We start from the raw sequence: 22,835 nt of genomic DNA on the forward strand, positions 1-22,835 counted from the left end.
CCCTCATGAACTATACCCGCCCCACCCCAACCCCAAAGCCTAAATATAAAACACAACCCCAACACAATACTCTGCAAGTTTTCTGGCTTTCAGTTGTAAGGAAAAGTGCCAGAAAAAAAAAAAAAAAAAAAAAGTCTTTCATTTCTACAGGAGCTTGCTTTTTCTCTTAAGGAAGGACAGAAAATGGTAGGTGTCCAGACCCATCCCTCCGCTGCTTAGCAAGCGGCTGCTAGCGGATGAGGCAGCTCCCTGCTCAGGCTGCTCCTGTTCAGAAAGGCAGGGTATCCAGGAAGAGCTTGTCGATGATGGAAGGTGGAGACACCAAGTCTTCCAGCTTCAGGTAGAAGATGCGCTGGAGGCCCAGGGTGCAGATCTTCCGCAGTTCTACCAGGGCACGTAGGACCTTGGGCTCAGTGGGCTCCAAAGCTTGTCCCTTACTCTGATGCTCTTTTAAGCTGCTTGTGATCTTGTTGCATAGCTCCTCCACTCTCTTTGGTTCTTTTAACCCATGTCGTTCTGCAGAGGGTTAGAAAAGGATAGAAAAATTTAGGAGGCAGTTACATCTTTAAAAACCCGGAAACCCTGGACTTCCCTGGTGGCGCAGTGGTTAAGAATCTGCCTGCCAATTCCGGGGACACAGGTTCGAGCCCTGGTCCGGGAAGATCCCACGTGCCGTGGAGTAACTAAGCCCGTGAGCCACAACTACTGAGCCTGTGTGCCACAACTACTGAAGCCCGCGCACCTAGAGCCTGCGCTCCACAACAAGAGAAGCCACCGCAATGAGAAGCTCACACACCGCAATGAAGAGTAGCCCCTGCTCAACACAACGAGAGAAAGCCCGCGTGCAGCAACAAAGACCCAACACAGCCAAAAATAAATTAAAAAAAAAAAAACCAAACAAACAAACCCTGAATCCCTAATGGAGGCCTGTGTCCTGTTCTGCCAGTTGGGATGGCATTTTACAGTCAAAGTGCCCTCCCTCTTAGAGGTAGTTCATGGCCTTTGGTATTAAACAACAACAGGGATTGAATCCCAGTCCTGTCACTTACTCACTGTGTCCCCTTGAGTAATTCTCTTAACTTCTGAGCCCCAGTTTCCTTATAAAATGAAGATAATAATCATACCCAATTCAGGGTTTCTGGAGGATCAGCCTGGGCGTATAATGCAGATGAAGTAAACAGTTCCCGTCACAGAGCCACATTGAGTGAATAATAGGGTGGTTACTATTTTGCACACATTATCTGTCTGAGGTCTTACAAAAGCCCCATCAGGAAGCAACTCTTTTTCAGAGTGACATGGAAACACATCCAGGCAAATGAAAAAATGTTCCCATCTTGACACACTGGGCTAGTAAGTAAGGCTGTAATTTCCATTTGTTAATGCAAAGGCTGCCCTGCAAGATCTGATACAAAGCGCATTCTTGTATTTTCATGCTAAGCAGCTTGAGAAGAATCCGGATTTTCTTTTCCTTGTTCTCCCAGCCCCATACTCCTATTGACCTACACCTGGCACACACCTACACCTGACCTTCACCTGGTACAAAATACACGTTCCTCTGCTGTGGAGACAGAAAAGTCAAAGAGAAGAGAGGAGGCCCAGAGGAGGTGGTGCAAGCATTTTATAATGTGGCAAGACATGAACACCAGTATCTTATATTTTATAAAATAACATATAAATTATCCCCATGTTAAATATTATGATCTCTTATTTTGTAAATAAGGTTAAATGGTTTTCCCAAAGTCACACAGCTGCTAAAAGCTGGGAATTGAACCCAGTCTTCTGAGGCACTCTGTCCTCTTGCTCCAGAGTAATGTTGCATCTCCTTGCAAACAGAAAGGAGCATGACATCCAGTACAAATCAATTTGCTCTCCCTCAGCATGTAGATATCAGAGTCTCTTTCTGAGAGAAGAGAAAGAGAGACGAGCTTGGCCAATGTTATCTTAGTCAAAGTTTTCATCTCTTGGTATATTTACATGTAAAATAATAATTCTTGAGAGATGGAAGATCTCATCCAATGGGAAATCAAGTACTAGTTTTTAATTTTTCCTACATTAATTTTTTTTTTAGTTGGGAATATTTCTGTTTGAAAAGTTAATTCCCAAAATCATCAGAAAAATGAAGCAACTATCTAGACACTTTTCTTTTTCTCTTGCCCTAAATAAAAAGAGGCCCAGGAACCAGGAGATCTGCATTCTTCCCCAACTTGGCTAGTTGTGTATGACTTGGGGAGCGCCTTCCTCTCTAGAGCCCCTATGAAAAGGAAGAGATTGGATTTAATGACTTCTAAGGTCCCTTCCAGCTCTGATGCACATTTGTATATATTTATAATTATATTAAAGTACAACCATGAAAATTGCCAGCAGCATCTCAGTGGGCTGTAACTTACAGGTCTCTCATCTCCATGCAACATAATATAGAGAAAATGTGACTGAACTTGGAGTCAGACAGACCTGGGTTCCATTTTTGGTTCTGTTACTTACTAATCATGTGACCTAATTGCTCTAAGGCTCAACATCCTCCTAGGAAAATGGAGATTAAAGGGTGGTAGATACACAAGTCTTTGTTGTAGTCTTCTTCATTCTTTTCTGTGTTTCTTAAATATTACACAATGAATTGAAAGAAAAAATGTGATTATAATAAAGCTCGCCTCCATGGTTTATTGTGAGGTCCAGCTAAGATGATGCTACATAAAATTGTTCTGCCAACTGTAGAGTGCTACATGCGTGGCACAGTCAGCCCCTAAGACAATACCTGACACATGGCAAATGGCTGGCAGCTGCAGGGTCAAACAAAGGCGATAAAGTCCCCTGACTCCCAAGCTTTGCAGTGCAGGATTTTACTTTCCCCCAGGAAGCTATTAACTAATCAGCCCAGGTGCAAAGCTGTCCTCTATGGTTTATCTTTACTAAATACATAGTCCCCTTGTTTTAGTCTCAGAAGAAGCACTCAAGAGTGAACTTAAACTGCAATGGTGCTCTGCCTAAAGTTTTATTTTCCCCCAAAAGCAAAAAAGCTGGCTGCAAACTTGGCAGTAAATTTCAAGAGCTATAAAATGTTCGTAGCCTCTGACCAGGTAATCCCATTCTTGGGAATTTATCTGAAGAAAACACCGAACAGAAGAATAAGACTGTATGCATGAAGACATTTGGGGTAGCATTACCTATTTTAAAAAATGGAAAAAGATAAAGGGAAGAAGAATAGGGGAACTGTTAAGTGAAAAATGGTATGTCCTCATAACAGAAGATTCTGTAGACATCAAAAAGGACAAATATGAAGGCTGTGAAGCGACATGGCAATATATATAATATCACATTAAATAAAGATTAGAATATAAAATGGTATCTAAGCTGTGATTCCATCCATGTAAAAAGTATTTCTGCATATAGAGAAGGATGAAAGGAAACAGAAAAGTGAAAATATTCATGAGATTGTCAGATAACTCTTTTCCTTCCTTTTAAAATATCCAGGTCAACGCTATTGGTATAATAAACAATGTTAAAATAGAACAAACTGGGATTTGGTCCTCTGAGAACCCCTCTAGTTGCTGTAACACGATCAAACGGTCATCTTGCTGATAGCAAATTCTATTAAATACTGAAATATATCAAATTAGGTTCATAATGCAGGGAGAGATGCTTTTCCCAGAATAAAATACCGATCCATTGATTTAAGCTTTCCCTTCCTTTCTGCGCCTCATGTCTTGCACTATATTCAAGATCCCATATTCATTATCAGGATAAAGAAACTGAGCAATGTGTGGGCTGGATTTCAGGAGGGGGTTGATTATGGAACCTTGTAACCAGACTTTCTCATGGCCAAACTCACAGAAGGTGCCTCGGAGTTTTCCCTGCTCTCCAACCAGTTGTGACTGCTCGATAACTATGGCAACCATTATTTATTCAGTGAATTCAAGTGGAGATCGATACCTCCTGCCAGCTGGATCAAGCCTAGGCCTGGAATTCCTTGAGGAATTCAGAGACACTCCTGTTAGAAGCCAAGGGCACCTTCTTTGTTGTTTTGAACAGCTACTGGATTTGTGGCTTCTTTACTCTTTCAAAAGGGCTGAGATAAAATTCAGTCTCCAGGCAAACTACTGCCAGCAGTCAGCAAGATTTTCAAATCTCTTGGGAGTCACTAAGTGTCTGGGACCTTCCGAGTAATTTGAAATTCCTTAAAACCCCAATCACTGACATTTTAGTTTAAGGGACCCCCTTTCATCTTGCAGCTTGGTAAACATGGCTGCAGAGCTGATATACAGAGAGTTCATAAATTCTAGGGGAAATCAGACATTCGGATTTCCCCCCCCCCTAGAGAATTATATACAGATTTCAGCTTAAGATCTTTGTCCACCATTAAATAAAACAAACTTCTCAGTATTTTTTGCATTTTGATCCACAACATTTTTACCCAATACTTCAGTATTTTAACTCAGCTTTATGTATTCAAAACTTTAAAATACAACTTATAGAAATGGTTACATAATGGATTTATATGGCATAACCGTAGAATACATGAATTGGAAAGAATTTGAGTTATTTAGTTCAAACTTTCTCCTAAGACAAGAATTCCCACTATGAGATACCACAAAGACAGTACCTGGCACCAGCTGGACTGGCAGTTCACTATTACACCCTGATAATAAAAATATATTTAATAGCACTTTACATTACATTTTTACTTAGATTATTTTACTGCACCCTCACAATAACCCTGTGAATTAGGCAGGACAAAGATGATCTTTATTTAATGAGTAAGAAGGCTAAGGCACAGAGGGTTAAGTGATTTGCCCGTGGTCAAAATGAACAAGTGGCTAATTTCCTTCACACCAAGTCCAGAGATATTTCCATTGTACCTGGTTGCCTTGAACACTGTTAGAATGTTCCTCCTCTTCCTGAGATTAACTCAGCCTCCCTGTAACTCCCTCCTACTTTCCGTGTACCTAATTAGCTAATTGACTAATTGCTTCTTTCCACAAATATTTGAGTATGTATTCTGTGCCAAGTAATGTTACAGCCACTGGGGTTAGAGCAGTGAACAAAGCAGACAGACAACAGACCGCACTCCTAACCTGCGTGGTGTTAGTATCTAAAGACACTGCTGGGTTCCTGCTCATTCTGGCTCTCCAGGCCATAGACATTTCTGCGAGGAGAGAGAGGAAGGCAGGCAGGGGGGAGGAGGAGAGACGGGAGGAAGGGAGGGAGAAGGGAGGAAACAGGGAGAGAGAGATCGAGAGAGGGGGAGGGACTGATTGAGTGGAATAATAAAGCTATTTAGGTTTGTGTTCATGTTCTTCCCTCTTCACCTAGTTAACATCTATTCATCCTTTAGATTGCAGATCAAATAATTCTTCAGGGAAGCTTCCCTTTTTAGTCCCAGTCTAGATCATGTTCTCCTATGGCATTTTCTCTATTTTTTCCCTTTGAATGATATCAGGTTGAAATCAGATATTTTTGCGACAATTGCCTCCTCCTCCATCAAATGTAAGCTCCATGAGGGCATAGACTGTACTTGCTCATCATTGTATCTCCAGCACCAAGCCCACTACATAGGAGGTACCCAATAAATATCTGTTAAGTGAATATGTTAATGGAGGGACCTGTAAACTATATTAAATGAATACTAAACAGGTGGGTTGCTCAGAATAAATATACAAGTTGGGAGTTATTAAGAAGCTAACAACAGGAAAGAACTTAACAAACTCTAAAACCTACCACATCAGAAGCTTTGGGACCAGATTTCCTGGATGTAAAGCCTTACTCTATCACTTATTAGCTGGGTGACTTTGGGTCTGTTTCCACATTCATAAAATAGAGCTAATAATGGTACCTGCCTCATGAGTTGTTGTGAGAATTAGATGAATTAAGACATGTGAAGTATTTGGAACAATGCCTGGCATATAGTAAGTACTTAATAAATATTAGCAAGTATCTTCCACGTCCCCAGCTCAACTTTCCCTTCAACTTTCCTTCAAATCAGCCACTTCTGAGTTGGCCTATTAATGATTCCACAATCCTCCCCGTCACTCTCACAATCATCTCTAACAATTTTTCTCCCCAGCTCATATTTAATCCACTGCAAGAACTTTGATTATTATCTCTGCAGTGTTCCTTGCACCTATCTTCTCTCAGTCTCACTGCCTCTGGACCAGGTTTTCAATATCTGTTACCTATGTTGTTTTAATAGGTTTTGACTGGTCTCTCTGCTTCCCATCTCTGCTGTAACCCATCTCAGGTCCTTCCAAATCTATTTACTAAAGAACATTAAACAGATAACACAGGCAGAGGCCTTGGCACAGTGCCTCGCACTGAGTATTTTAAAATGGTAGTTATTGCTAATTTCATGGAATCCTAATTACCAGTAGGTTCCCTTGTCCCTTGCTACCCAAGTGTGGTCCCTAGATCAGCAGCATCAACATCACCTGGGAGCTTGTTAGAATCTCAGGACTTGCAGAGACCTACCTAATCAGAATCCTCAATTTAACAAGATGTCCAGTGATTTGCATGCACGTGAAAGCTGGAGAAGGTTGTTATAGTCAACCCCAGTCCCCATAAGATGTTTGACCCAGTCTACAACTAGCGTTCATTTAGTCTCTGTTTTGTAAACCTCACTCCCCAAGGCAGGAACTCACTGTCCATGGTTGCTTATTCCAATTTCAAACAGTTCTGTCTTTTAGAAAGTTTTTCTTATGTTGAGCTAAATTTTGCCTTCCTACAGTTTCCAGATCTGCCTCTTAGACCCACACAAGAAATGCCAAATCCTCTTCCTCATGGCAAGGATCAGGGGATGAGGAAAGGGGTGATGATACCATCAGGAGCCTCAATAAGGAAAAGCAACTTTTGATTTTGAGCAGGTCTCCACACAGGCCAACCCAGCAACAGCAATAATACAGGTCCAGCCAAAGGAGAAGGAAAGGACAGCAACTGGGGAGAGAAGTGTGTGTAACTCAAACACCAACTAACAAACAGAATTTCCTGCTCGGAGCTCTACTGCTTTCTCTGGGAAGTCATCTCACTGCTACTTCTCATGTCATAATAACATCCTTTACTGACAGGCAGTCCCAGAGACACTGAGCCCACGCTGATCAGGAAACCACAAGTCGGTCAGCAACCTGTGCTCAGGCTGTAATAGTGCTTTTCAGTCTGTCTGTCTGTCTTTGATCTATTAGAGCAGGTGTCTGTCTCCCCAGCGAGACCACGAACTCTTGGAGGGTAAGGGATTTTATGCCTGGCACATAGAAGATGCTCAATAAATATTACTGAGTCAATCTGAATTGAAATAAGGTAGTTCTCAGGAATTCTAACTATTTTCTACTAACAAAGTGGTGGGCTAAAAATAAATAATTCAGATTTTCCTAATTTGGGAAACTTTCTGCTATTCACAATTAACCCATTCATTCAACCAATATTTGCTTTGTGCCAGACACCTTTCAATGCTAAAGTAATTTTAAAGATGAATAAGACTCTCCCTGCCCTTAAGAAACCCTGGGTCTAGCTGGAAAAGAAAGACACAAAGAAATTGCTTAATGTGATGTGTATAAACAATTGTAGGGATGCATCAACATTTTTATGGATTCTTAGAACAGCTAGCTCTTCCTGGAAGTAAAACTCCTACCATTTAGGATAATAATAATAAAGGTTTGTCTAATATTTTTTTCTGCAAAGTATACATTAGCTCATTCAATCTTTACAAGAAACCTACAAGTGGACATTATTATCCCTGTGAAAAACAACAAAACTGAGATTCAGAGAGGGTAAGGAACTTGCCCAAACTTGCAGAGCTAGGAAGTACGCAGGGTGAAGACTTGAACTCAGCTCTCCAATCTCCAAATCTCATGACCTTTCTCCACTACCTTTTAAAAAAAACAGTATGCCCCTGCCAAGTTTTACACTTAGTTTTCCTTGCAATGTAGCCGATGGCTATATGTGATATAAAAACAGAGTAACCAGGTAACCATTTAGAGAGAACAGTGGAGCTCTGGGAAGACAGGTGGTAGAGGGTGTGGCAGGATCAGCCACCTGCCAGGTTCTGCCATGTCACTGTTTCATTGCTTTCTGCCTCCTCCTCAGTCTCAGAATTCATGTTCCAATAAGACAAAGAAAAAGACTACAGAAAGAAAAGAGCATTTTCTACCTGACGGAAGACATGAGCAGGGAAAGAAAGCCACGGGGAACATTCTTTTAGTGTAGTGTTTTGCAAAATGGCATTTGGGCACTCAAGTTCCCTCCACCATCTGGTCCAAAACTGCCTTTCCAACCTTATTTCCCTTTTTACTATATGGGAAATGCATTTTACTCTGAGATTAGGTCATAATCCTAGGCCATAAGATAAATATTACATAGAATCAATATTTTCTCCTGAAAATTCTTTACATTTCCCCAAAGTGCAGCACACACTCTCAGCTCTCATCACCAGAAGCAGAGAGACCATGGCCCACAGTAGATTCATGTCTACTCTCTCACGCTCATTCAAAGACATAGAATCATCAAATGTAATAACTTGTACTCTTTTAATTTTTCTGTTCTTTCTACTGAGATTATATATAGGATTTAAAAGATACATAATGCAACTCCACCATACTTGCTTTTCCCCAAAATGTGTTGAAGTGTTCCACTGCCATGCCCTTGCTATGCTGTTTCCTCCATCTGGAATGTCCTTCCTCTAAATGGTCTCATTTCTTGATACCACCTCCTTGGGAAGCTATTCATGACCAGCACCTCCACTTTTCTTCACCTGCAAAGTGCTAGCAGTAGTCTGAACTTCCCCTGCACTTTTAAGGACCTGAGCACTCACCACCACACACTGAATTCACTACATCATCATCATATATGACTTCCTAGTAGACCATACACTTTCTGACAGCAGAATTCACACATGACTCATCTTTGCATCCCTAGGGGCTGCCACCATGCCCCACATATAGTAGGTCTTCAGTATTTACTTAGGGAATGGATACTTATAAAATGGTAATTCCACACTAACTTTCTATTTGGCGGGCTTCTTATTTGTTATACATAATTAACTGCAACTAGATACCACCTCATTGATATTCCATCAGAAGCAAAGCATTTCCATTACTCCTATGTCAGGAATATGTCACCGGAAAAGGGAATGGTTAGGGTAGATGAACTGGGGACCTAAAAACATTTGACAACCACAACTGTGGGGAATTCCCTTTCACTGTGTGAAAGGAGAGTGATCTGAAAGAAACCATTTCCTGCCCCACCTCGCCACCTAGTTTTTTACCAGGGCACATAGAGAGAGGTGAAGGAAGAGGAAAAAAAAGAATTAGGAAGCAAAGTCATGTTTGTACAAACTACCAATATTGTCCAGATTCTCAATAACTTTCCTGGAAAGCAAGACTGGCTAAATGTCTAAGACCCCATTTCCTTTTCATGAGTTCTGTGTGGTTTGGAGCAGAAGATTTTGGGATGAATTTTCTGCTGCCAATAGCCCAACTGATATTCGACAAGCACCCTTTATGGTCAATGGAGCTTATTTAGAAGTCAAGATTTCAGGGTAGCCCATATTAAAATGAAAATTAATATCCACAACAATGTGCACTGCTGTTGCTCAGGCATTGCCTTTTCTGCCATTTCCTGATGCTTTCACACATTTCAAACCCCCTCCGAACCAGCAAATCACAAAGAGAGTTCTGTGAGATCCAGAAATGAGAGAAGAGGGCTTCTTTTTCTTGCGTGTTATAACCACAGCACCTGTAACACCCGGCTCTGCACAGGCTGCAGGACTGAGCACAGGATCTGGGTACACCCCATCAAGGACCGGGCCCATTGTAAGTGCCCAGTAACTGCAGCTGAATTCCTTTAATATTCCTTCTTTGAGCCTCTCTCAAGCATCCAAAGAGATATTCACCAAACACACTGCCTCTAAGGCCACCGCCTGATTCCTCATGACACTGAGTTTGATTTTGGACCACCTAGGGTTTGCAGAAGGGGCAGGTGTGTGCCTCATTTGAGGGAGCCCCTGTTACCATCCCTCCAGGATGGAACGTAAGTGGATAAGAGTGCTTATTCTGAATCCAGTTTGGCTACATCACAAACCTAATTTTCTGTAATCCTTACTGCCACCTGAGGCAATTGATATTATTTCCCCCATTTTACAGATGGGGAAACTGAAGTTCAGAGAAATGCATTTCTCAATAGTACGTACTTATTAAATATGCGATCCCAGATTCTAACCTGGGGATGGTGGTCTCCAAAATCCTTGCAATTTCTGCCATGCCAAACTGCTTCCTTCCTGAGCGTGCCTCTACATAGATAGGCAGTGGATGAGTAGCTATAACTGCCGGACACACAGTAAACTGGAGGCAGAGACAAGACTAGCAACACCTTCTCCTAATTCTTAGTTTGTATTCTGTGCACTGAACTGCCGATCTCTCCAGGTTGGGATTGCCTGGCACCCGCATGCTGTGACCTCATTGTTGTCTATTAATTTCTACTTAAAGGGTAAAACAAAAAAAGATGCAGGCCTCGGGCCCTCCTCTTAAACCACAACTCTCACACCTGGACTGGTCTTTTTCCTCTTAGTCTCTTTCCTGCTAAAAATCTGTGCTCAAAACCAGCTGTCAGGGTAGACCTTTCTAAAATGCAAGCCTGGCCATGATGCTCGTGTCTGTGGATCCCCCACTGCTCTCAAGATAACCCCCAATCTTCTCACCTAAGTGTAAAAGCTTCTTCATGCCCTGCCCCACCCTAACCTATCACACCAGTCTCATTTCCCATCACTCTATTTTTTTACACATTTCCTTCCTGAAACGTATGACAGCCATATTTTCAATGGCTTTAGCACATTTTTATTTATGCCTAGAATTCTCACTCCTTCCATTTTAGCCTGGAGACATCCTAAGCTTTTATCAAAGACCAGCTCACATTACCTCTTTTTTTTTCCTCTGGTTTGGACATATTTATTTCTTTTTAAAAAATTTTTACTGGAGTATAGTTGATTTACAATGTTGTGTTAGTTTCAGGTGTAGAGCAAAGCAAATCGGTTATACATATACATATATCCACTCTTTTTTAGACTCTTTTATGTTACCTCTTTTGAGAAGACCACCCCCTAGCATGGGTCTCTCAGCACTTTGTACCCACTCTCACATCCCCACAATAACACTCAGCACCTTGTATCACATGGATTCTTCTGCATACTCTATCTCCTCTAGGGATGTGTGTTATCATCTCTGAAAACCCACTGACTTGCAGCAGAGTACCTAGATCAGGGGACACTTGTTGATATACTAGACTCAAAACCCATTTCCATAGAGACATGGCAATGTGCTGGCTTTATTCACGGAAAGCGAAGGCTGGCTCTAATTTTTGTGTCTGTTTTTCTAAATTAACTAAATTTCATACTTTCTAGTTTTGAAGGTTTAACTGTCCTAGGAAGAAGTGAATGGTTTTAAAATTGAACTGAAGAGCTTTAGTTGAAAGGTAGCCTTTGAGCCAATTTCATTTCAGTACTGCTGGAGAAATATGTCTGTGCCTTAAATGGGTTTATTTTCTTCAGGTGCTCCCTTACGTTGCCATTTGAAAGCCCCCTTAATCAAATCCATACTCTTGGAGACAGTTTCTTTTTGTTTTGTTAATGGCTCCCTTGGAAGTCTCTGGAACCCTCACAAAAGAAGGGAGTTTCTCATCTAGGATCAAAGACCAGGAGGAGTCAGGTTCCACTTGGAATACTAAGGGAACATGCTAGTGTCCTATTCCTCCCATGACACATGCTTTTATTCTTCTTGACCTTCACGTAAACCATTAAATGATGAACCAGCTTAGCCTCTTAAGGTACTCAGACACATCTCACTTTAGCTAACAGATGTCCCAAGAAGGTGCATATAGACAATGCATCAGAAAGAAGGGCCCATCTGTGCCACAGGATGCATCTGGTCCTCTGTGAAACTCATCACCTGCCTGAAAAACATGTTTTCCACGGCCAAGAGTGTAGCAAGAATCTGAAATTTAATCCTCAGTCCAACGGCCTAGCCCGTACTTGGGTCTGACGAAAAGGATGGGAGGTGCACCCCTGGTCTGGCTAGCCTCTTCTGGAGCCTCCATCTACTGTCACTGTCTCACCAGGCCCCTGTTTGATCAAGAAGGATGAGATCGAACAGGAAACTCTGAAAGTGTAAAGGGGCAAAGGGGAGCTGGGGCCTGCAGCCTCCAGCAGCCCCAGGGAGATGGTATCCCCTCTCTTACGCACTGTGCCTTTCTCTTTCTCTCTCATTCTGCCTTGGAATCCTTTATCTCCCAAAGGATAGAGAGGGAGAGACACGTAGGGGGAGAACGGCATAACAAAGAAGTTGAACATATTTTAGGCTTCTGCTTTTAACCCTTCAAAATCGTTGAGTTAAACCATTTTTGCCTTACATGAATATCCATTTTCCTCAGTCCTTTGCCAATCAAAGTTGCTAAATAAAGTTGTAAATAAATAAAGGTGTGTTTTATGTGCATGCAGTTCTTTGGTTTTACTTTGGGTTACTAGCCAAGGACTGAGGAAAGGGGAAGACTCGCCCCTCTGCCCCACAGGAACAGGCTGGTTAAGGTAATCTTCCTTCAAAACCCCCTGTAAAAATAACCCTGAAGCAGCGAGTCCAACTGCCCACAGAGGTCCTGTGGAAACTTAGATTGTCATATATTGGGTTTGTTGACAATAACCAAATAGACTGGGAATCCTCTTTCCTGGAAGTTCATGACAATAAGTTGCAGGTGTATGTCTCTTGTTTTTTTTTAAAATTAATTAATTAATTTATTTTTGGCTGCATTGGGTCTTCATTGTTGTGCACGGGCTTTCTCTTGTTGCGGAGTACAGGCTCTAGGTGCATGGGCTTCGGTAGCTGTGGCTCGCGGGCTCTAGAGCGCAAGGCTCAGTAGTTGTGGCACATGGGCTTAGTTGCTCCCCGGCATGTGGGATCTTCCCGGACCAGGGCTGGAACCCGTGTTCCCTGCATTAGCAGGCGGATTCTTAACCACTGTGCCACCAGGGAAGTCCCTGTCTCTTGTTTTAAACTAGGGTAAGCAGCAGATTTCAGCAAAGTGGCAATCAGTTTCCTAATTTCTTGTGTGTGTGACAGCCAAAGCCAGAATCTACCATAAGCCAGGAAAGGAGAGAGAGGGGGACACAGTCCCTTCAAGTCACGGCAGTGTGGTGCTTACCTGTGATCATGCTCAGTGCTGACAGGCAGGCTAAGGCTTGGATATCAAGGTTCAGGCTCTGCAAACTTAAGGAAAAGTCTTTAATGGAGTCGAGCCACTCCCCAAATCCACGAAGGCACTGAAGTCGATGCAGGACAAGTCCATTGCAGAACACAAACTTATCTTCAGCAGTATTTGACCTACGAGAGAAAGTCGTGGTGGGTGAGGAACAGAGACACATTAAATAGGTCTGTTCAGTCTGTCCAGTGGGATAACATCATAACACACAGGCACCCACACAGCCTTGGGGCAGCGTCCAAAACCCAGCGTGGTGCTGTGAAACCTGCCCAGACGCCCTCCATGAACAAGACTGTTCTCCTGGGTTAAACAACCACCACCAGTTGCCTGCTGACTTCCCTGGTGAGCCTCAGCCCTGGGGATGCTCAGGGTAGGGCGTCTGCTCTCTTATTGCTACAAGCAGTTGCTGGCTCAGCCTGGGACTCATGGATGGTGGGAGTGAAGCCCAGTGCCCAGTCTCTCTCTGCAGTGAACATGAGACTGTTCCTTTCAGCGCTCCTTCGCACTTCGCTCCTTCAACTTCCCTTTCATTTCCTTAAATGTCAAAAACTGATAAGGCCCGAGGCTAGACACTAAAATTCCATTATGCAGACTCTAAAAACACCAAGTTCCTGCAAGGCCAGAAGTCACTGACAAACTGAACAGTGGTCTAAAATAAAAAGAGTCCTTATTTTGTATTACATTCTCTGCTTTAAACAGTGGGGCTGTAGAGGGTTATTTCTCAACCCATCCAGATAGTTTATATTATGTCCATAGTCATCCCATTCTTTTCTAATGAAAGGTGCCCTGGAACGTCTAGTTAGCACCACGTCGCTGTGGGGCCTTGGGCACTCCTTTAATCTTTCTGAGTTTCCTTTTCCTTATCTATAAAACAGGAATTATAAAGAGTTGTGGGAATTGAATGAAATAAAGGATTTGAAAGCTCACGCACAATGCCTGGTATACAAGAGGCCAATGAGTGTTAGGTGTAACTAATTCTGAATTCTAGGTGGTCCTTACCTTACTCATAAATTCCTTTAATTTTCAAATCTCTTGCCACATATTTCTCACTCTTGGCCTTTTTCATTAACAAGTTAATGTCTCTTTAATTGTGCTTCTTGGATGAACAGCTTTATTCGTTCATTCACTCAGGAAGTATTTCCTGAGCACAAAGCCTGTGCCCGTTCCTTAGCCAGACACTGGAGAACACCTGGTAAATAGGGCCTCTATGGTGCCTGCTCTTATGGAGCTTATCACCTACTTAATCCTTTGCTGCCTGCCTAATAGATGGTAGTCACATTGCTGGCTCAGCGTGGCTCCTGCACACACAGGATTTAACTATGCTAACTACTGGCAGTCTAGTAGTAACTCCACCTCAGTCTCTCCTACAGATTCCCTCCACAGAGGGACGCACAGGAGCGAATGATTCACCCTCAGGGTTTCAAACCCAGACCTCAGAACACCAGCATCAGAATCGCTGGAGCATGACTTAAAAATGCAGATTTCTGGACTTCCTTCAAGGTAGATCCAAACCGAAATAGCTGGGAATGAGGCATGGGAATTTGCACTTTAAGTGAGAGTTTTTGGTAGTATGGTATGAAACTGGGGAGGGGGTGGTAGGGAAGACAAAGAGGGGAAAGGTGATGATTTTTCCTATAAAATTGGTAAAATGTTGGTACCATGTCCTATAAATATATAACTAAAAGGAAGCAAGGAAGATGAAATTTAAAATGCTAATGTGGGCTTTAAGAGAGAAGCTCAGATCCCAGGTTCTAGCTTTTAGAAAAATCAGTTCCTCTTTGTGTTTGGTGTCACTGAGTGTCATAAGTTGAACAAAATCTTTTGATCCAGAAGCTATTCTCTTGGCGTAAACACTGGGGGTTGAGAAGCTGTGGGCACTCTTCAGCACCCCATCTGGTGTATGAGAACAGCAACTTGTTAAATAGAAACTTGGGAGGTAAATGCAATGTTCAAAGCAAATACTTGCTCCCAGGAAATACCTTATGCACCATGAGAATCTTCCTGGAATCACTGAATGTGAGCTACAAGGGGCTTTAGAGAACACCAAATCCAACATTCTCATTTTACAAAGAAGGAAACTAAATTTCTGGTGAGGCAAGTGACCTGCTCAGGGTCTTAGAGCAAAGTCTGTATTGAAACTGAGACTAGAACCCAGGAGTCCTGGCTGCCAGCCCAGGGCTCCACTCACTGCTCAGTTTTTTAATGCCTGGTCATATTTCATATGTCCATCTTGAGCAAACTTTTCACTGCTGACTTAGTTACAAACACAGCAGGTTTCAAAATTCTTCAAAGGAAGGAATGGACTGAGGAAGATAAAAGTAATTACCTGATGGAAAGTCTGAGAACAAACAGCTCCAAAAAGGCTGATTCTATAAGTAATGTCTGATCTTCTTTGGGGAGATCAGTAAATCCGGGAATCTTTTCTGCCCAGCTTCTAGATACGTCAATGGAGGCTGTTAGAAGGTTGTAGAACTGTTGTACATGCTCGGCATCTGTGCCTGCAGCGGCCTGGTCAGTGGGACAGTACTAGAATGCAAACCACAGACAGAGGAGTTATCTCAATCCAACAGGGATAACAGCATCATTTGCAGCTTGGCTCTTCCAAGATTTTCAACACCTAAATCCTTACTTTTAGGTGCCACAGTTTATAAAACCTTTTTGCATTCACAGTCTCATCGGATTCTCACAATAGCCCTGTGACATAAATAGAGTGGATTCTGTTACCACTTAATAGGCAATGAAATTTGCTTAAGTCCCATTAGTGCAGTGGTTTTCAATCCTGACTGCAATCATCTGGGGAGCTTTAAAAAAACACTCATGTCTGGGTCATATCCACAGAGATTCTAATTTAACTGGTCTGGGATCGGGACTGGTCATCAGGAATTTTAAAAGCTCCCCAGGTGATTCCAAAGGGCTGCTGTGTTGAGAACCGTTACCCCAGGGGGCTGTGTCTGCACGGGCCTCCAGCATCCACAGATTCCCTAAGGCACAGCTGTCTCCAAACAAGATGCTTAATTAACCCTGGTTCTCAAACTGTGGCCCCTGGCCCAGCAGCATCAGCAACACCTGGGAATGTTAGAAATGAAAATCTCCAGCTCTGCCCCAGACCTACAGAATCAGAAACTCTGAGGGTAGGCCCAAGAAACTGTTTTATCAAGATGTCCAGGTGAATTCTCATGCACAGCGAAGTCTGAGAATCACGGAATTAACCAATACGAGAAGATGGATGCTTGCTGCAGATGGATTTCTGAGAGATAAAACAAACAAAGAAGGGGTCGGGGAGGAGTGTGTCCTTGGCAGGGCCCAGGCAGCTGTGTGCCATCAGACTCAGGGCTCGCGGCTAAAATTAATGAAAATTAAATGCAATTTAAAATCCAGTTCTTCAGTCACACGAGCCATATTTCAAGTGCTCAATAGTCACATGTGTTTAGAACATTTCCATCACAGCAGAACACCCTATTGGACATCATTGATCTAGAGGGCCCCAGGAGAAGAAAGGTACAAACAGGGATAAAGTCTCGACACAGCTTTTAGATATGCTGGTAGAGTCTGGGTTTTGCTTGAATCACTGGAGGAAAATCTTTCCTGCGTCAGGCAGGAAAGATTGATACAGCGAGATAATAATCAAGGGACAACCAACAACACAGAGACTTAGGAGATGTGCAAAAACATTCATGTAAATATGCACATCATTGCCTTCACACAAACACAGCTGAGTGTGCTTTTGTGTCTCTCAGTTGATCCTCAAAGGGCATGGATTTTAATCCTTATTTTACAGATGAGGAAACTGAGGCTCAAAGAAGCTTGGAAAGGTTAATACACTTTCCCAAGTTACATAACCAACAGTGGTACAGCCAAGACTTAAACATGGCTCTGTGATTTCCAGTCCTACACCTCCTAGCTGTTAATAGGTCTGATGTTACTAGCTGGTGGCCTGTAGGATAGTTTTAAAAAGGATTTTGCTTTGCTTTAATTGGAGTTCTCCATGTATGTATTCATTTGGTCCCATATTTTGTCAACACAGTGACTGGCACATAACTGACACTCAATAAACAGTTGTTGAATATTGTTCCATGAAAGAACAGTCAGGGGAGTGCCTAGGTTTGCAACAATACTCTAACCTGGCTGGAGGACAAACAGCCAATAAGCAGCCAAGTGCTCACTGTAGAACTACACAGGTGTGAGGAAATGAGGCACTTGTCTTAATTGGGTCTTTTTTTTTTTCTTTGTGTTTTCCCAAGAGGCATCATGAAATAACAAAAGAAACATCAGACAAGGAGCCAAGCTACTTTGATCCTAGATTTGTCTAGGCTCCTAATTTGTGAAATAATGTAGCTCTGCTGCTATAGTTATCTGGGGTAAATTACTTCACTTTTCTGAGCCTCAGTTTTCTCCTCTGTAAAATGGGGATAATATCTTCCTTAACATTTTGTTGTGCTGATTAAATGTGATAATATATGCAGAGGACCTGACACATAGAACGTGTTTGACACATGACGACAGTGATGATACTGATAACAGTTTTGATACTTGGAGTTATCACTGTCCCTCAGCTTTCATATTTATAAAATGGGGGAAGGGGTTGAACCGGAAGGTTTCTAATTTTCAGCCCTGACTTTTTCTAGGATCCCATAATATCAGGTCCAGTTCAAATCCCTGGCTCCTCTGTTCCCAATAACCTACCCAGGGCCTGGATTCTGTGAAGCCCTGGATGTTCTGTGTTGCAATGGACCATGGAAGCAAATTCCAGGAGAAGGAAGCAGTCATCCTTCCCACAGATATTCAGGGATGACAGCATGATACTGGTGTCACAGACACTCCCCACCAGTTCCTTCAAGCACACATACTATTAACTGGAGGAGAGTGGAAAAAAAAGATTTTATTTTTAAACTTTCTCTTCTTGTATGAATCTAATTCCATATGCTCTCCAGGGGCAGGATGAAATTCAGGGCAGCACCACCTTTAGAAAGTTGACAGCACTACATGTGAAACTCCCAGGTAATTCAGAGTTGAGGAAAGAATGTTGGATCAGGCAGTAGGTCATGGGGACCTCCTCCAGACTCTGGCACTGACTTGCTGTGCAGCCCTAGACAAGGCACTTAACTTCTCTGGGTTTGTTTCTGCCTCTGAAGTTGGGAGTGACTAGACTAGCTGATTCCTTCTGGCTCTTGCATTCAGCTATCTTTCTGTTACTGATTTCTAGTTTAATTCCTTTGTGGGATTGACGGCAGACACTGTATGATTTCTATTCTTTTAAATGTGTTAAGGTGTGTTTTATGGCCCAGATCATCATCTATCCTGGTGAATGTTTCATGTGATGGCTCTTGCATTTGATGATTCTAAATGTTGCTAATCACACCAGGTGTGACTGTATTGCCTAGAATTTGATACTGATTCAGCATTGTTGTTTTAAAATAGTGTGTTAAATGGAGAAAAAAACACTAAAGAATGTCAAGGAATGGGACCTAACAGCTCTCTCCTGCACTGAAGTCCCTGAAACCATGGCTCACAACTCAATAATCTCCCTGCTTCCAATATTTGCTCAGAATCCTCCAGAGCACTTAGCTTTCCCCCAGGGTCCTCTGCAGGCCTCCACCCCTGCTGGGCTCACATTTCATGCATCCTGCACACAGGGAAATGCAGTTGCTGCCTGTGTATGCTGTTTTCTCTGATAGAGTCCAGCAGGGAGGAAAGCCAGCAGGCCCTGTGTGCCAGACTCCAGCCAGACTCTCTGAGCTTCACCTGCAGTGATTCTGGTTCATGTTTCAGAATTCTGGAGCCAAACTGGATTCAGCCTGAGCCACCAGTAACTTGGGGGTGACTGGAGGGTCAGCATCAACTGCTGGGGGGAAAAGACAAATCAAGTATCCCCTCTACTGAACAGAAGATTTAAAGAAACGGAACAAAACATTTTAGAGTCTTTCTCTGCCTGGACTAGCAATTTATAAACACCTCGCTAAGGAATACTGTACGTGGAGTTGGAAGAACCAGACCCCCATCTCTGCTTCTGTGCTCCCCTACATCCCTCTGTCTCTGGGATAAGCAGCTTTGGGGTTCACCAAAGAAAAATCTAGAAATACTTGTTCATTGACCATTCTAATCAGACATAGGCCAAATAGAGAAAGACTTTAAAAGTGAATCTTTTTTTCCTATTTATGCTTTTTATTCCAGCCTATATGAATAATCAATAATCAGGTTTTACCACTAGTCAAAGACACAATATTGCATTTACTGATAGCTAATGTCTAATGCAGATTTCTCCGAAGCACTTAGATTGAGAATCTAGAGCTGCAAAAAACAGTGAATACTATTTAAACTAAATTGAGTTGGCACATTTCAAATGGCAATACCATGGCTATACAGGTCAGATTTCAGCCACAACCTAGACCTAAAATAAGTTATTTGGGAATTATGTGAGACCCTTGGTGAACACCAGCTCTAATATTTAGCAATGTGATGTTTTCATAGCAGAGCAGAATCTGCTATTTACTCTACCTCAGTGTCAGTCCCGGCTAAATATGTAAAATGTCCTAAGAACACTTTGTTTCCACTTAGAATGTAACTTTTCCCTGGGTCCTTATATTTCTTTATACTTTGATGTTATCATTCTATGAGCCAAACTATGTACACATATTCTTAGGTTCTTACACTTTAAAAAAAGTGGCAATGAATATATTTTATCCCCAATTTTTTCTTTTCTGATCTAATTGCCTCCCCTCTCTAAAAAACCAAACCAAAACCAAAAAACCCTCCTCTCTTCCCGTCAATGGCATCACTGCAGTTACATATTTGTTTACTTTCTGTCTCCTTCACTTGCCTGTAAGCACCATGAGGGCAGGAGCTGCCTCTTGTTCAATAATGTGTCCACTGCTCTGGAAGAATTGTTAAATGAATCAATTATTTTCTGTTAAACTTATCTCTATTGCTCATTCCTTCTCAACCCCAAGAAAGTTGGGAAATAGGAGATACGAGGTAAAATTGAATTGTTCTTATTAAACCATATCGATCGTTCTCAAGGCTTAGTGTGCCAAAGAATCATCCAAGGTCCTCTTTAGAGTATAGACTCCTGTCTGCCTTTCCCCGTGCCCCAATTTTGAGTCAGTAGGCCTGCGTGTGGCCCCGAGAATCTGCATTTTAAGCAAACACCCTGACTCCTTCTGATACATGCAGTCTGGGCACCACACTTTGGGAAATGCAGACCTGTACCCATAGGGGAATCAGAGGGTCAGGAAAGGAGAAGGCTGGAAGGGATCACGGCAGTGCATTTAGTTCAATCCCCTCGGCCTTCAGATGAGAAAACTGAGGCCTACAGCAGGGCAGAACTTGCCTGAAATCATCTAGTGAGTTGGTGGCAATTTGAGAGGGTCTTCTGAGTAGCTTCATGAAAGCACCCTCTTTGCAGAATCTTCATGATGTTTACTTTGTAGGTTTAACACGTGTCAACCATGTTGTTTCTTAGGCTATCTTGTTAACATATTTAAATGCCACTTGCTGGTGCCTGGGTTTATCTGGGTGGTATCTCTTGTATTTGGAGTCTGTTACTATACTAGGTGACACCCATTACCAGAAAACATCCTAGTTTGCTGGAAAATACTTGAAATGACCAACTAATGAGGATGTGAAGTGCATTTTCTCATTAGTAATTATGCAGGCTCTGAAGACAAGCCCAGTATCTATATATACTTGTAATGCTCAATTAAAAGCAACTGTGGGGTACAGAATAGCAACATTTCAAGGAGAAACAAATCAAATGTGACATGTTTTGACTGCACTGATACACAATGATCTGAGCTCACTTTTGAAGGAGAGAAGTTTGGCCCAAAGGAGAAGAAAAGTTCCCAGAGCCAGGAACGCTTCACAGAGTGCAGAGCCCTCGTTCTGGCCTTGAAAACCCCCTCCCCTCTGTGACTTGGGACAACTCCTCACCTCCCTTTCCCACAAACGAGGAAAATGCTCACTTACTACCTTAAAGGCACATAGGCAGGTACAAGATTAGAACATGCCTGCCTGGAAAACATTTTCTCATTTCTCTGATTCACTGGGGGAAGGTAGCATCTTTAATAAATTGTTTTGGTCAAGCCAACTGTCTGACTCAAAACTGACAGGGCATATTCTTATTTAAAAGGTAAAATTATGTATACCACTATGATATAGATTAGGCAGGAATAAATGAAGAAGAGACTTTCATTTTTCACTTTATTCACTTCTAAATGGTCTGCCTTTTATAAATTACTCTTATTGTAATTTTTAAAATCTAATAAAGCTTCTATTAAAAAAAAAAACCTAGTATATTGCCATTAAACAGAAGTGGCAGTATGGTGAAAGAGAAACATATTACTTTGAGTGATGAGATTTGGGTCTAACCCTAGCTCTGCCACTGACCTTAGGCAAGCCACTTAGCCTTTTTAAGCCTTTATTTACTCTTCTGAAATATGGGTTTTGGATTAGATGACGTCAAGATCACCTCCAGTTCTATGAATTAATAAATAAAAAACTTTAAGGAGAAGGTAATATGGAAATTGAATTTCAATGAATGATATTAAAAAAATGACTGAAGCCATAAATTGTACTACATAAACTGGGTTTAAGTGAAATTATGTAAGAATGTATGTGATGGTGCCTGGCTCAAAGTAGGCATTCAATACATTCATTTTGCTTCATTCATTTTATGTTAATTTTTTTTTTAAAGAGAACGAAGCAAATTCAATCTTGTGATGTAACAAGTTGTTTAACAACACATATTCTTATATGTATATGTATATATATTCACTTGCATTTAGGGACAGTAAGGTAAACCCTAGAATCATAAAATCTTAGTGTTGGAAGGAAATTAGTATCAGCCAAAATAACCTCTCTCCTTGTGAGGAACCCTGTTATGTGTTCTCCTTAGTTTCTTCTTGTGTTGATGAACTCAGACTTCCACAGCAGCTCTTGTAGCCAGGAGAGCTCTTCCTTGTCCTCAGAGTGAGCTGGAAGGGCCCCCTCCTTCACCCTCTAGTTCTGCCCTAGGGAGCAACAGTCCTCTCGGCGACAGGGCCAAAGTGTGACCTAATCCTGTCAAATCTTCTCCCTTACTGTCTACGTATTTCCACTTCCTCCAACCATCCTTTTCGAGTTTCCAGAAACAGTGTATCCACATACACTGCATCCTCTTAAATCCCAGCTTGGAACTGAACTCCATCCTTGAAGTGTGGACTGACAGAGTCCGTGGGACACCATCAACTTGGTTCTAGTCCCATGCTTCTACTACTGAGGCCTGAGCTAATTTAGCATCCCTCCCTTCCACTGCACACTTGGTTGGTTCTTACTGAATGTGTATGGAATAAACTCCTGAGATCTTCTTAACATGAACCACTGACAGGCCAAGGCTCTCCCCTTTTAAAAAATTCTAAATGCTGAGCTTCACACTTATTTTTGTGACCTTTCTTCACGATGGTTTCAGCCCATCCTGTTCCAGCTTGTCGAAATCACTCTGAATGTTGACACTGACATCCATCATATTAGCGATCCCTCCCAGCTTTCTGTCATCTGCAAATGGGATCAGCATGCCTTCTCTGCCTTCATCCAAGTTTTTGATGAAAACTCACTGTATTTTATTAAAAAAGACTTTTAAT

At 42.1% G+C, this 22,835-nt stretch overlaps 1 protein-coding gene across 2 annotated transcripts in view; it reads right to left on the minus strand.

Moving 5' to 3' along the window:
• Positions 1-268: 268 nt before the first annotated feature.
• The window catches only part of NR4A3 (nuclear receptor subfamily 4 group A member 3), a 33,907-nt gene continuing 11,340 nt past the window's right edge, over positions 269-22,835 (minus strand). For both annotated transcript variants that reach the window (XM_007461646.1, XM_007461645.1), the window contains exons 7-9: positions 15,548-15,747; positions 13,165-13,343; positions 269-516 (exon numbers count right to left, since the gene is read on the minus strand). In XM_007461646.1, coding sequence (XP_007461708.1) covers positions 269-516; positions 13,165-13,343; positions 15,548-15,747 — 627 coding nt within the window. The remainder of the gene's footprint in view (positions 517-13,164; positions 13,344-15,547; positions 15,748-22,835) is intronic.

The sequence above is a fragment of the Lipotes vexillifer genome, unplaced genomic scaffold (assembly GCF_000442215.2).
Source record: "Lipotes vexillifer unplaced genomic scaffold, Lipotes_vexillifer_v1.1 scaffold809, whole genome shotgun sequence".
Classification (NCBI taxonomy): Eukaryota; Metazoa; Chordata; class Mammalia; order Artiodactyla; family Lipotidae; genus Lipotes; species Lipotes vexillifer.